General features: G+C 38.2%; 1 protein-coding gene across 11 annotated transcripts; it reads right to left on the bottom strand.

Annotated features, from left to right (window-relative positions):
- Positions 1-806: 806 nt before the first annotated feature.
- On the bottom strand, positions 807-11,410 carry LOC122069501 (pentatricopeptide repeat-containing protein At1g52620). Of its 11 annotated transcripts, XM_042633591.1 has the most exons (7): positions 8,369-11,410; positions 8,141-8,268; positions 7,993-8,049; positions 3,822-3,887; positions 2,406-2,608; positions 1,587-1,646; positions 807-1,459 (listed from the first exon to the last, which is right to left on the bottom strand). In XM_042633591.1, the coding sequence occupies exon 1, from the start codon at positions 11,298-11,300 to the stop codon at positions 8,853-8,855; it is 2,448 nt and encodes an 815-aa protein (XP_042489525.1). In that variant the 5' UTR covers positions 11,301-11,410; the 3' UTR covers positions 807-1,459; positions 1,587-1,646; positions 2,406-2,608; positions 3,822-3,887; positions 7,993-8,049; positions 8,141-8,268; positions 8,369-8,852. The 11 variants fall into 11 exon arrangements, with proteins under 11 accessions (XP_042489525.1, XP_042489532.1, XP_042489473.1 ...); XM_042633598.1 differs by lacking the exon at positions 2,406-2,608; XM_042633539.1 differs by having other exon boundaries at positions 807-1,646.
- Between the last annotated feature and the right edge of the window lie 1,724 nt (positions 11,411-13,134).

Genomic DNA, 13,134 nt, shown 5'->3' on the forward strand with positions numbered 1-13,134 from the left:
AGTCCGAAATTATCACCTTGTTGTTCCCATGAAATCATGAATTCCATCAATGTTAATGCTTTCAACACACTCTCATTGGTCCCTTGTTGATGCAAGGCCCACGAGATCATGCAGTCACTTGCCCTTCCATTTTATTTACAAAAAAATTTCAAGAACATTTTTTTTTTTTTGGAACATTATCTTGTAGTGTTGCATATGCCTAAACACATGGGGAAGTAGAGGCAGGGCATGGGTATCTTTTCACGGTCTAGTTCCACTTCTCCATGTGTCTAGGTGTATGCAACACTATCGAGTACCGTTTATTTTTTCAAATTTTAATTACAATTTGAAAAAATGTTACTTAAAAGGCAATGTAGCCCTATATCAAAATGAGGGCTAATGGGAGCGCACGTGAAAGCATCAACAAGAATGGGATTTTCACCTTCTATGAGGGATGAGGCAGTCAATTATCCCTCTTCGTGTTTGGGCACAAAGTCTATGTATTTTTCAGGATTCTTTTTCTCTTATAATTTATAGGGTGAAAGAAGTATGCCGATCTGGCTAAGGGAACGACCAGACACAAAAAGGTGTGAAATGACTATACTCCCTCCCCTTAGCTGAAGATGTTTCCACACACCCTTCCATTGGCCCACATTTCTGGTGTTTCCGATAAAATTCTTTATCCCCAATTTATAATACCAATTTTTTTTGGGGGTAAGATAATAACATTGTAAGAAAGACAAATTCATTAAAATGAAGATGTAATCAACCATGATTAGACAAAGCAACAGCCGATTGGATATAAGATATAGCGAGCCAAACCCATGGAATCTAAATATATGCCATGTATAATCATAGATGAGTTGAATTTTTTTTTAACATAAAATTCACTAAAATAGAAGGTACAGATTACCTAGAACCACCGGATAGAAATTAATCAACTTTCTCACATACCATCGACAAGATCATCCTGACTAGGGAATAGGTGAAACAAACCACTTCAATAAAATATTATAAACACAGCTAACATTAAAAAGGTCATTAAAGATATTAAATTCATCAAGGGCTAGAGTCCCATGTTTGCCCACTGCCATGGTCGGTTGGTCACCATGCTAGGACTAGCGAACAAAGCCCAGACCGCCGCATGCATGCCCATACCGATGATTAACATCGTATTTGGAACTTCCAACCCAACCTGCCTACGTCGCTCTTGCATCGGACACTCTGTAACGCGCCTGGATTCGGCTCCAATGGTACCTCTGGCGTCGGTTCGATCTCCTTTGCTTGTGAACCCTCTTGATGAGCAGAGTTTATTTAGTGTAAACAGAAGAGAGATCAATCCAACTGATACATAACAACGGTGAATTGTGGTGCATAAAAAAGCCTATCCTCATCAGGAGGTCTCAAGTTCGAGTCTCTTGGCTGTTACCTACTTCCCTCAGAATCGACATAAAATTTTACCATGTGCAGACTTTTGATCCTGCATGATTTGTGACATTAGAAAATCCTGCTTCTTGGAGTGTACTTTTACCAAAGAGGAGATGACATTATGAAGGAGTATTTAAAAACCCTTCAGGTACTCAACCGAGCTTCTAAGAGAACAATACCCCATCCTCAATGCAGCCTAAATGAACCTCAACTATCAACAAGCCCAAGGACCACAATGCCTACACCCAAAAGCACACACATCAACAGCTTTCAAAGAAATGGATACTTGTCATAGGAAAATGGGAAACACATCTATATCAAAATTGAAAGGATTACATAACCGAGAATGTTATCCAAATATATGGAGATAAAAGCAGTGCAACATCTCACAAATTTAAAGCAAGAAATTAGTTAATAGGCCGTTGGCTAAGACTAGGCAGTCTAAATGCATTCAATGGCCGCTAAGTGACATAGCAACAAATAAAGATTCATAGATATCATGCTAATTTGTGTTCTTTTGCAAGTAATTTTGATGTAGGGAGGGTGCCTAGGCAACTAGGTTTCCTACAAGGGGTCAATCCACTAGAGTAAGGAATACTCAATAGGTCTTGAATTGGGTTGGGTTCAAAGTTGCTCAGCAAAGTACAGATTTAACATGCAAGATAATAGACTAATTAATAGGGCAGCTTTGGTCAATAATAATCTAAGCATGAAAAACACTTAAACTACCCAAGTGTCAAATGGGGGTATGGGGAAGGGAACATGGTAGCAAATATGTGTTAGGTTTAGCACACATCAATCAAGACACTAAGCATAATAAGCAACCTGCGCAATTCTCTGAAATCAGTCAACTAATAAGGTAAAACAGCAGGGATTAATTTCAGGTTTCAGTAGAAAATAGATGGTTTGAAACAGAGATTAATTTCAGATTTCAGTGGGGGAGATCATGGGGATAATAGGCAGTCAATGGATGTGGAGCAGGGGGGGGTTTTACTTACCTTCTTGCTGTCCCAATCTGAGAAGAAATGGAGAAGCCGAAGTCCTCCAAAACAGATGTGCAATCCACGTTATTTGATGAAGGAGAAAAGTCTAGTTCAATGGTGTAGTGTTCAGCAGCAGCCAAGTCAGTGATGAGGAGACCAACAGCAACCCAGGTGGGGTCTATTCGATGGAGGAGACCTTCAGTTACTGTGAACAATGGCTGCAGCAGGGCAACAGCAACAGAGAGGAACAGTGGCAGCGAAAGAGAGAGATGAGAAGAGAGGTTAGCGAGAAAAAGAGGGGAGGGGAGAGATTAGAAACGAGAAGAGGGAGAGGGCAGCAAGAGGGATGAATCGTGGGGGTTGGGAGCTTTCTTTTCTTTCAAATATCTTCATTCAATAAATCTTCATTGTGGCCAATGGCCTTACATAAATAATAGGATAATTACTAAAAAAGAAAAGGCTAATCTAGGAACATAATCTCAGAAATAAAGAAGTTTCCTAAAAAAAACAAATAGGAGTGTTATTTAGTTTCCTACTTAACTCAATGCCCTAAATAAACAAAATCCTAAGAAATAAAACTACTAACATATCAGATTTGGTGGGGGCCACACAATCTTGGCAAAATCCTAGGAATTAAAACTACTAATATATCAGATTTGGTGGGGGCCACACAATCTTGACAAAGAAAGGAAGGAGAGAACTCGATCCAGCGCCGGGAAGGCTAGATCGAGCCTTCCTTTTCTTTATTTTTTTCTTTCTTCTTCTTCCTTCTAATCCTCCAACCACAAAAAAGGTTGGGTCTTCTTCTTCCTTCGGCTGTACGTCTTGATGTCCCATCAAATTTCTTGCTGATTCAAGCTTATTTCCCATCTTAATTTGCGGTCATCTAGGTTAATGGAAGTGGCTAATGGCCAATGGCAATAAATACAATGCTTAGTAGTTAGAATGATCGAAGCAGTGGGATTCTAAACTAACCAATGGTAGATTGGTAGGACAGACCAACATTTAGCAACTCTTGAGTAATGACTATTGTTATCTGCATGGAAAATCAGGGTGATCAGGGAGGGAGTTTTCTCAAGACATCATAAATGCATAGATCTGAGCTTGTATGTCACTTTGGTTCCCTGAGAACTAGTGTACAGGTCAAGCTAATGACAACAAAGAAGAATGATGAGACAGACAGATTTGGAATTACATCAAAAGATCTACCCCATTATTGAGGTAAATTTTAGTGCTCCAGAGAATAGAAAGGAGCAAGTGCTATCCTCAGGAAAGGAAATGACCGGAGGCATTTTAGCACAATTATGTCCTTATCAGAATCAATGAGTGATACGTCACAACAAATAACAAAGGATTATTCATCTGGTTCTAGAGATTTTAGGGGGAAATAAAGGAGAGAGCAAGAGGAAAAAAAAGACTACACAAGAGTACCTGTTCTTCTTGACAGGACAGAAAGGTCTGTCAAGAACTTTCGTCCCCATGAATACATGTTTATACCTGGCCAAAAAGAAAAGACCCACATGGAATAAGTCTTGATGCAAGTGATACATTAGTGTCACGATTTTCGGAATATGCAATGTACCATTTTTTTTTATCAGATATAGATCAACTCACTAGTCCCTTAAATTAGCCAGTTAGATCTATAATTTTCAGCAAATGGACGAACACTTACAAGAGATGGGCCCAACATGTTGAACTATATTTTCTAGACTTGGATTCACCATCAAATACAACATAGAACATGAAAGTTTAAAATGATGATGCTACATTCTATTAAGGAGATGTTAAAAAACATGTTCATGTTGACGTGACGAGGCCAACATGATGAACATTAGTTCAGCAGAACTACGTCTTATAAAAACAGAACCAAGTGCTGCAACAGAATCCTGTTTGGCTTAGTTATTTGGAATAATAAACAAACAGGTAGCAGCGAGAGAGAATAAGGAACTACTTTTAGTTCAGCTTCGTCTCTTCTGCTTGAAAGACGCATGCAGCTCGTTCCATGTGATGTGAATCCACATCCAGTCCCCAGTGAAGATAAGAATTGATTACTTTGTATTTGTCTTCCCTTACAGATGACACAAATCCAAACCCATTTTGGCTATTCTCTCTCACACTGCTACTGCTCCTCTGTCTCTTACCAGATAGTGCTATTAAATCAAACGCCGGAATCTATCATTCCTGACCAAGAATACAAATAATAGATTGTAGCGTACATATCTAATGGTTTTACTCAATGTTCAATGTATCAGATTTCAACCTGGTTTTGACCCTTGGGGAGACCAAAATTTCGGTCGAATTCTGTGAAATTTTGAGGAAACCAAGGAATATTTTCCCGGTTGGGAGGAAACTTTGGTTTTGACCCCCCAAAATGTGTTCCCCCCCCCCCCCCCAACAATTTTTTGTGTACGTCCTATTTTAGACATTTTTAACACAATCACATTTAGTTTCATGAAAAAAAAAACACCTAAAGTCATACTTGTGTGAACGAAGTTTGCTCATGTACGTTAAGTCATTGACTGAAACTATACTACATAACTACATAGTCTACATTATATGTAGTCTACAATCTACATAAGTACATAATTGTGAAATGCATGAATAAAAGTTTAAAACAAACAAAACATAATGCAAAGGATCCAAAATAAATAATAATATTACATAATTGTGAGTTATCTCTCAAGTCTCAACATTCAAAAGTCAATTCCAAGTAGAGTGTCTAGTCGGTTCCAGTCCACGAGCTGCATACCACTATAGATGTCGTAGGCGCTCCTCTGAATGCACCACATATGAGTCCCATGACATGTTTTGGTAGTCCGTCACTGACTCACTGCCCATCTATAAGATGCATCATCAACATCAGCTAGGTATCCCAGCCTAGGGAATGGCTTAATCACAGTGATAGGATGTGGATGTGACATACAAGGTTGGGATGGGTACCCAAAAATTGAAAACCGTGAATGCGTAGATCAGGACATTCTAACTAACATATAAAAAATTTACATTATTCTACTCTATTTCCAACTATATTCTATAATAAAAAAAAATTTTTAAAATAAATAAATGATTTTTGGGGAAGATGGGACTTACCTTTTTGGTCCAAGCTCCCTTCCTTAGATAGATTTGCAAGATCCAATGTTAAATTGAAGTTTTTTGGGCACAAAGGGAAAATCTTAAGTGTTTTCCCAAGTTTCCCACTTCACAAAGAAGAATTATGGGGAGAGAGTCGAATTTTGAAATGACAACACTCGGTTTCCCATTTAACCAAGTTTTATAAAGGTTGGTTCTACCCAAAGGGTCCCATTGGTCCACTCGAAATTTCCTACATTTCAACAAAAATGTGGGAATTTCGGTCGATACCTGTCGAAACCAGTGACTTTTAAAAGTCATAGGCTATATGTTATTGGAGTCTTGGGATACCGTCGAAATGTGGGAAATTTCGACGGTATTGCTCAAGTTTTTGAACTATGACTAAAAGCCACTTAAGTTGGGTAGTTCTACTTTTCTTAAACAAGTCGGGTCTCAGAGAAATATAAATATTTATTTACCCTCCATACTAATTTCTCTAGATGGATAAATGAATAGAATAATGATAACTAAAAGGAGAAAAAGTCAGCCATGAATCTAATCTGCCCAACAAATAATACAAGCAAAGGAGTAATCCATTTAAGCCAATTTATTTTCCTTTACATGTATCATGTATTTATTCTTCCACATATCGACATTGTAAATACAAACCCCTGACCATTAAAGTTTCCGATCCATAAGTTAACTCCAGACATTATGCACGACAGGTAAGAATTAAGAACTAACCAGGGAAATCTACCAATTTCATTAACCGATGGACTTCAGACCAGCCAAGCGCCTCAACAGATCTATTCCAAGCCCTTATTCTTGACCAAAGATAAGTACACAGAAAATTAAGGATGAGGCAAAGAAGGGAGAGAATAAGAATGTCTATTCACATCAATTCCAAACCCTAATTCTAGGCTTCCAACACACCCATAATTGTCAAGGCGACGCCTTAGTGTCCAGGCGGTTTCCTGGGGCCTAGGCGATTGTCGCCTTATCGTACTATATACCGCGTTATATTTTTTTACCCTTATTTATGCCAAATACCATTTGTACATATACTTAAGATATTATTCATAAATAAGCAAATACCTCCTATTTAAATAAAAAAAAAAAACAGTTTAATCAAAATCCAAAAGGATAAAAAGTCAACCCCCCGGTCTAAGAACAAAAACTGGATTTTTGGTTGTAGGGCGATTTTCAACTTTCAGATGCTAAGGTTTTTCTCAATTCTAAAAATTTTATAAATCTTATCATGGTAGAACATTGCTAAAAACCAAAAGTCCGGTAAAATAATATTTTGTTTTAATGTCAATAAATTATTTTCATTCAGGAGATTTAATAGCATTTGCACACTTTAAAATAAGTTTGACCGGAACATAACTTTGTCATAATAACTCAGATTTAAGTAATCTTAGACTTGTTAGGAAGCTAGTTTTGTGTTATACCTAATACAAAAAGCCTCATCTAAAAATTAAAATCGTTTGTCCAATAAAACTTATTATAGAAAAAGAGCATTTCTCCAAATGTCAATGTCATGTTGATTTTTTATGACTTGATGTTGCCTAATGTTGATTGGTTTTTTATGTCAGACGGTATATATTATAACATATGAAATAACTTTAGAAAATAGGAGAAATAAAAAATAACACATGGGCAATTTGATCGCCATAGCAACACCATATCGGGCGATTCACTGCCAAATCGATTAGCCCCCTCCACCGCCTTGGAATGCCATGACGTCGTGACAATTATGAGCACACCAAAAAAATAAAAAAGGGGATTTGCTTCTCAAGTACTCATACCAAAGGAGAAAAAATGTCAGAGGTGATGGCATCGCCCACAACAACCAAAGAAGTGAGAAAAGAGAACACCGGCGTGGGTGTAGCAATAACGGCGGAAGCATAGCAACATCGAAGGTTCCTCAAAAGTTTTTCTTTTATCAGTGGAATGACCAAGAACTCGAGTTCTCAATCACAGACTCACAAAACAATCAGAACGATCGTGATCAAATGTATCGAGCAAAACGCAAATTACACAGGAGCATTTTACGCTCAAATTGGGTGTAAATTTTGTAAGTTGTTTTCCCAAAAAATACGTTGATCTTGTAAAATTTTCCATCGTTGAAAATTTTACAAAGTTATAAACAAACAGTGGAAACTGTAATTTTACAGTAAAAATTTCATTTTTTTTCACCTATTTTACGTTGAAACAAACAGAGCCAAGGGAAAAAGAATACTGCCTGGTTAGTGGCTCCTACACCCAGACACAGGAGCGTATGAGATTACCACCACGCCTGTCTATGAAATCAAAAATCCCGTCCATGTTGATGTCCCTATGCGCACTCTCATTAGCTCCCCATGCTGGTGCAGGGGCCACACAACCAGGCAACGATCTTTTGCCCAATACTTAAATATATTTAGCTCAACAAACTTCTTTTCTTCCAGCATGGCACTTCGCATGTGCCTATCTGGCAAGTATCACTAGTCACTAGATGTTAACAACATAAAGAAAAATAGAGTACTTCTACCTCCCCATGAAAATGTGACAGTGACTCTGCTTTAACCTTACTGACCAGTTTGTTTCCCTGCGGAAAAGCATAAAAGATCAAGATTAGGAATGGGATCACCAGTTATGACTCACATAGTACAGCACGGCAACATTCTGATATATGTTACCTCAGAAAAAGATCGCTTAGACCTCTTTATTTTGGAAACCTAATTGATTACTTTTGCAATCAAAAGCAGGAGTCAATTCATTGTATGCCAACAAGTGACTTCTTTCTGCTGCTTCAACATCAAGCCTCCTGGACAAGCATCAATGAACTGATATCAATCCCTGATCAAATGTGCCTACTCACTAATTACATAGAATCAAGAGTGGAACCAATAGAAGCTTTTTTCTACCATGAATTTATGCCATGATGATAGACACCCAAGGGCCTCATTCATCATTCTTTAATCCTTTGCCGTAATCCATGTGATCATAAAGAATCACAGAGGGCATTTCTCCACAATCCCACACCACACAGCTTATGCCAAACCCAAGGCAACACAAAATAAGGTTTCAGAAGGTCTTGAATATGTAGTTTATCCAATATGGCATACTTCTTTCCTTCTAAAAAACCAACCTGTGGCTAGGCCCACAAAATAAGGTTTCAGAAGGTATAGAATGGAATGTTTGAAATCTTCGCCATCTCCTTAAATTAGGGGCTGTCCCTCACTCGGGCTGCCTGTATGAAGATGCAGTTTCAAGTGTGAAGCTGGCAACTTCATGCAAAAAATGGCCAAAGGTTAGGACCATCTTCAATCCACCCTTCCAAGTACACCCTATTAAAGCAACAATTGTACTGGTTGGCCCTATTTCGTTCTCCTTAAATTACTGATATTTTCAAACCATCACTTCTTTACTCATTTTTTGGTTATCAAGCTTGCACTCCTCAACCAAGAACTGCAAAATCTGAGATGCCTCAGAGATCATTCCATGAGGCAGGTATTGATCTAACAGCAATGAGTAATCAAGAGCAACTTGGAGCTCCCTCTGGCTCAGATTGCAAGATAAGAAGTTTTTCCACTCCCTTGATCTTCCTTCAATGCAGAAACCATGTAGCAGGGCAGCAAAAGTAACAGGATCCATAAGGTGGCCCTTTGCCACCATCTTATCTCTCAACTCCAATGCAGTTCTGAGCATTCCATGCTGACAAAGACAAATAAGAATAGCATTATATGCAGCCGTCCTTGGATCCCATCCGTCTGAAATCATCCTCTCAAATAAATCCAAGACTATAGACTTCGGATGCTCTTGAAATCCATCTCCTTCAGATATATTTTTTGTGAGTCCATTTATCAAAAATTGATATGTATAATCATTGGGTGCGCACTTATTAATCAGCATTTCTTCAAAAAATGAAGCAGCGTTTGCAAGTTTGCCTCCTTTACAGAAGTGCCCAATAAGAACACTGTATGTTACAACATTAGGGACTAACCCACGAGATTGCATCTCTCTGAAAAGCTCAACAGCTCTATGGGACTCTCCCTTCCGGCAAAAGCCATTAATGAGAGAAGAGTATGTGACAACGTTTGGCTTGCATCTCTGTTGCATCATATTGCGGAACACCCTTAGTGCCTCATCTATGTTATCCTGTTTTACATACCCGTCTACAATTGTTGAGTAGGTGAACGCATCAGGAAATATGCGTCTTTCTCTCATCCTACCAACGCATGAAATTGCATCCTTCATCATTCCAAATTTACAGTAGCCCTTGATCATGGTGTTGTACCCAATTAAACCAGGATCACACTTTTCAGTCAATAAGTTAAAGAGATTTTTTGCCTCATCAATGTCACCATGCCTGATAAAACCATCAATTAGAGTAGTATAAACAAATGCATCAGGTAGGATCTTTTGGTCAAGCATCTCTTCAAGCAGCTGCTTCGTAGCAGGAAACATCCCTTTTTTGCAAAGTCCACTCATAAGAACATTGTAAATACCTGAGTCAGGAAATACTCCCCTTTCCACCATTTTTTCTCGGATAGACAATGCAACATTAACCTCGCCTGCCAACACAAGCCCATGTATTAGAGCCCCATAAGTTACCAAGTCGGGCTTATGCCCCCCTTCCATCATTTCAATGAGCAAGTTTGAGGCCCTGACCACCTCCCCCTGCCTACAATACCCATGCACAAGAGGAGTATAACTATACTTATTTGGCGTCAATCCCCTCTTCACTGCTTGCCTCAAAAGATCATTGGCCTCGTGAACCTTTCCCTCCTTACAAGATCCACAAATTATAGTATTGTACGTTATAATATCAGGCTCACAACCATTTCCAATCATCTTCCTAAAAGTCTCCATTGCTTGTAGGACAGAGCCATGCTTGCATTGAGCATCAATGATGTTATTGTAAATTTGTACGTTGACACTTAATCCTCTTGTTTTTATTTCCAACAGAAGCTTATCAATTGCCTTGAAATTACCTTTCTTGCAGAACCCATTAATCATAGCCCCATAGGAAACCAATGTTGGCAAAAATCCTTTCATTTTCATTTCTCTGAAAATCCCATAAGCCTGTCGAAGATCACCGTTCTTGCAGTACCCATCAATGAGTGTATTATAGAAGACGACATTTGGAATGCAACCACTTCCCCACCTATCCTCAATCAAATTTCTCCCCTCATCCACCTTCCCTTCACTACACAGACCTCTCACCATTATACAAGTACTGTAGTTATCAGCAGAACTGTGATCACCACTGTTTCTGTGTAGCATTTCATCATATATTTGACGAGCAACGTCAATTCGACGTCGCTTAACAAGCACATTAAGCAAACAATTACAAGTAAACACATTAGGGAAAGAATAGTGTCTCCTAACTAAAACCGAGTAAAATTCAAGAGCTTTATCAACGAACCCTGAATCCGCATAAGCTCTAATTAGGACGTTGAGAGTTTCATGGGTAGGCAGCTTGTCTTCATTTCTCATATTTTCCAGCACGGTTTCGATCTCGGAAAACATTTTCGAATGAGCTAATACCCTTAGAAGAGATGAATAAGAGCGAGGATCCGGAGAACTCCATGGTCGCCGAGAAACCCAATCAAAGAACTTCAGGCCCAACTCGGCATCTCGAATTCGATCAAGAACTAGGGGAGCAGCTTCCGAAACAAGGATGTCCTCTTCGGAGAATCGAGTTTCTAGGTTTTCGTCGTATTCTTCCTGGGTTCTAAGGATTTCCGAGACGTCTTCAACAAGCCTGCTGATCTGGGTTTCATAGTGAGAGTTCACAGGCGGAGGCTTGAGCTTGTGAGAAGGTTTGATACGGGAGAAAAGGGTTTTCGACATGAGAGAAGTATTGAGTAAAGAAGAGAAAAAATGGCCTCTTCATCTGAGATTTTACTCCACCGTTCAAAGGACTGCCTCCATTTTCTCCCTTCAAAATTGTTGGAACTTGGGATGTAAACAGATCGGATTCGGCTCGGATTCATTACTATCCGAATCCGTTTATAGAATGAGATATCCGAACCTGATCCAATATCCGATGTAATTTTAAAAACTAATATCATATTCGAGTCCCTCAGTTGATTGGATATCCTGACTCTGATTATTAATTTCATTGGAAACTCGTTAAGACTATGGATTATTTAGGTTAGGACTTTAGGATTAGGTACATTATCAAAGTATTCTCATAAAAATATTTATTATAAGGGTACTCTAGTAATATATAATATGTTTTAAAAAATATTAAATTAATTACATTTTACAATCAGGATAGTTAATAAGCCAGATGTTATCGATACAAAATGGAAATATCCGAATCTAAATCTGATTATCTTTAGGACAGATTCAGATATTGTTCGAAAACTAAAATTCTAGATTCGAAAACCCCTAATTGGAATCAAATATGGTTTTTGGCTTTCTACTTACATCCCTAAACTTGGGAATGGCTTAAACACATTTAGTAGAACTGGCGACTCGCAAGTCCCAACTGAACCCCATTAAAGAATGGAGATTGTTTAGGATTGTGAATCTAGGATAGTCTCAAATTTTGGTTGGAACTTCTAGTTTGTCCATTTGGTCATTGAGCCTGTAGAAGCCAATTGGCTTACCAATAGAAGGCTTGGGTGGTCAAACTGGTGTCATTGACACGAGCAACATAAGGGTGTCAATTTGGAATCGAAATAAACCCATTAAAATTGTACCCACCTGAACTTGATAAGTCTTTCCTTTTTTCTTTTTTCTTTTTTTGGGTATGGGGTCAATATGGTTTAAAAAAAAAATGAATCTTTTTTTTTTTTCATTAGAAAATGGATAATTTACAGCACCACACCCTAGAGAATGCCACTATTAGAAAAACACTCCCTTCATAATGCCAAGTTACGCTCATACGCCTTACTATCAGTCTCTGTTAAGTGAGGATTTGAATTGACATTTTTATTCTTTTGTCTAAATGTTTGAAATTTAAAATGTAACCGCAAGCGTACGGATCAGTGTAGCTACGGGTCGAACACAGGGAGAACAGCCACTTTATTTTTTTATTTCTTTTAATAATGCGAAAGTGAACCGATTAATGGTTGTGATCTAATTCTAATTACCGTCCTAAACATATGTATCTAAAATAAATTCATAACCATTCGTCATCTAAGAATTTAAAGACGCAAGCCACGCAATTAAAATTAAATAATTAAATAACTGAAAATAAACAACCCACGCAATTAAAAAATAAATAAATAATTAAAGGAAAAAAATGCTGAAATAAAAATAAGGTAAAAGAAAGGGATAAAGCTAGAGAGAGACTCACAAGTAGGTTTCTCTACTTAGCCCGAGGGATGCATCATAATATGAGCTTCCCTACTTGACCAGAGAGTCACTCTTACAAGGGTTACTCTACTTGGCTTTAGGGAAATTGAGACAATTAAAATAAAAACAATAAATTGATGGTTCTATGGCTAGGAGGGGTAAAGCCAACACATACACTAGTCATGAACCTTGGGGGAAAGGGATAACAATAATGTAACGACTGAAAATAAAAATCCTAAATTAAGAAAGAAAGGGTAGTCAGAAGAGGGAATGAGAGGGGGGAGAGAAGACTACTGAAGGAGCCTACTTACTTGAATCAATGCTTGAACTTGAAAAAAAATTGCTCCACGGCTCATGATCTTGTCACATAGATCTAAGC

This window comes from Macadamia integrifolia, chromosome 2, assembly GCF_013358625.1.
Source record: "Macadamia integrifolia cultivar HAES 741 chromosome 2, SCU_Mint_v3, whole genome shotgun sequence".
Taxonomy (NCBI): domain Eukaryota; kingdom Viridiplantae; phylum Streptophyta; class Magnoliopsida; order Proteales; family Proteaceae; genus Macadamia; species Macadamia integrifolia.

What these genes read in the sequence shown, in the direction of transcription:
- LOC122069501 (XM_042633606.1), bottom strand. Translation starts at nt 11,300, where the DNA reads ATGTCGAAAACCCTTTTCTCCCGTATCAAACCTTCTCACAAGCTCAAG.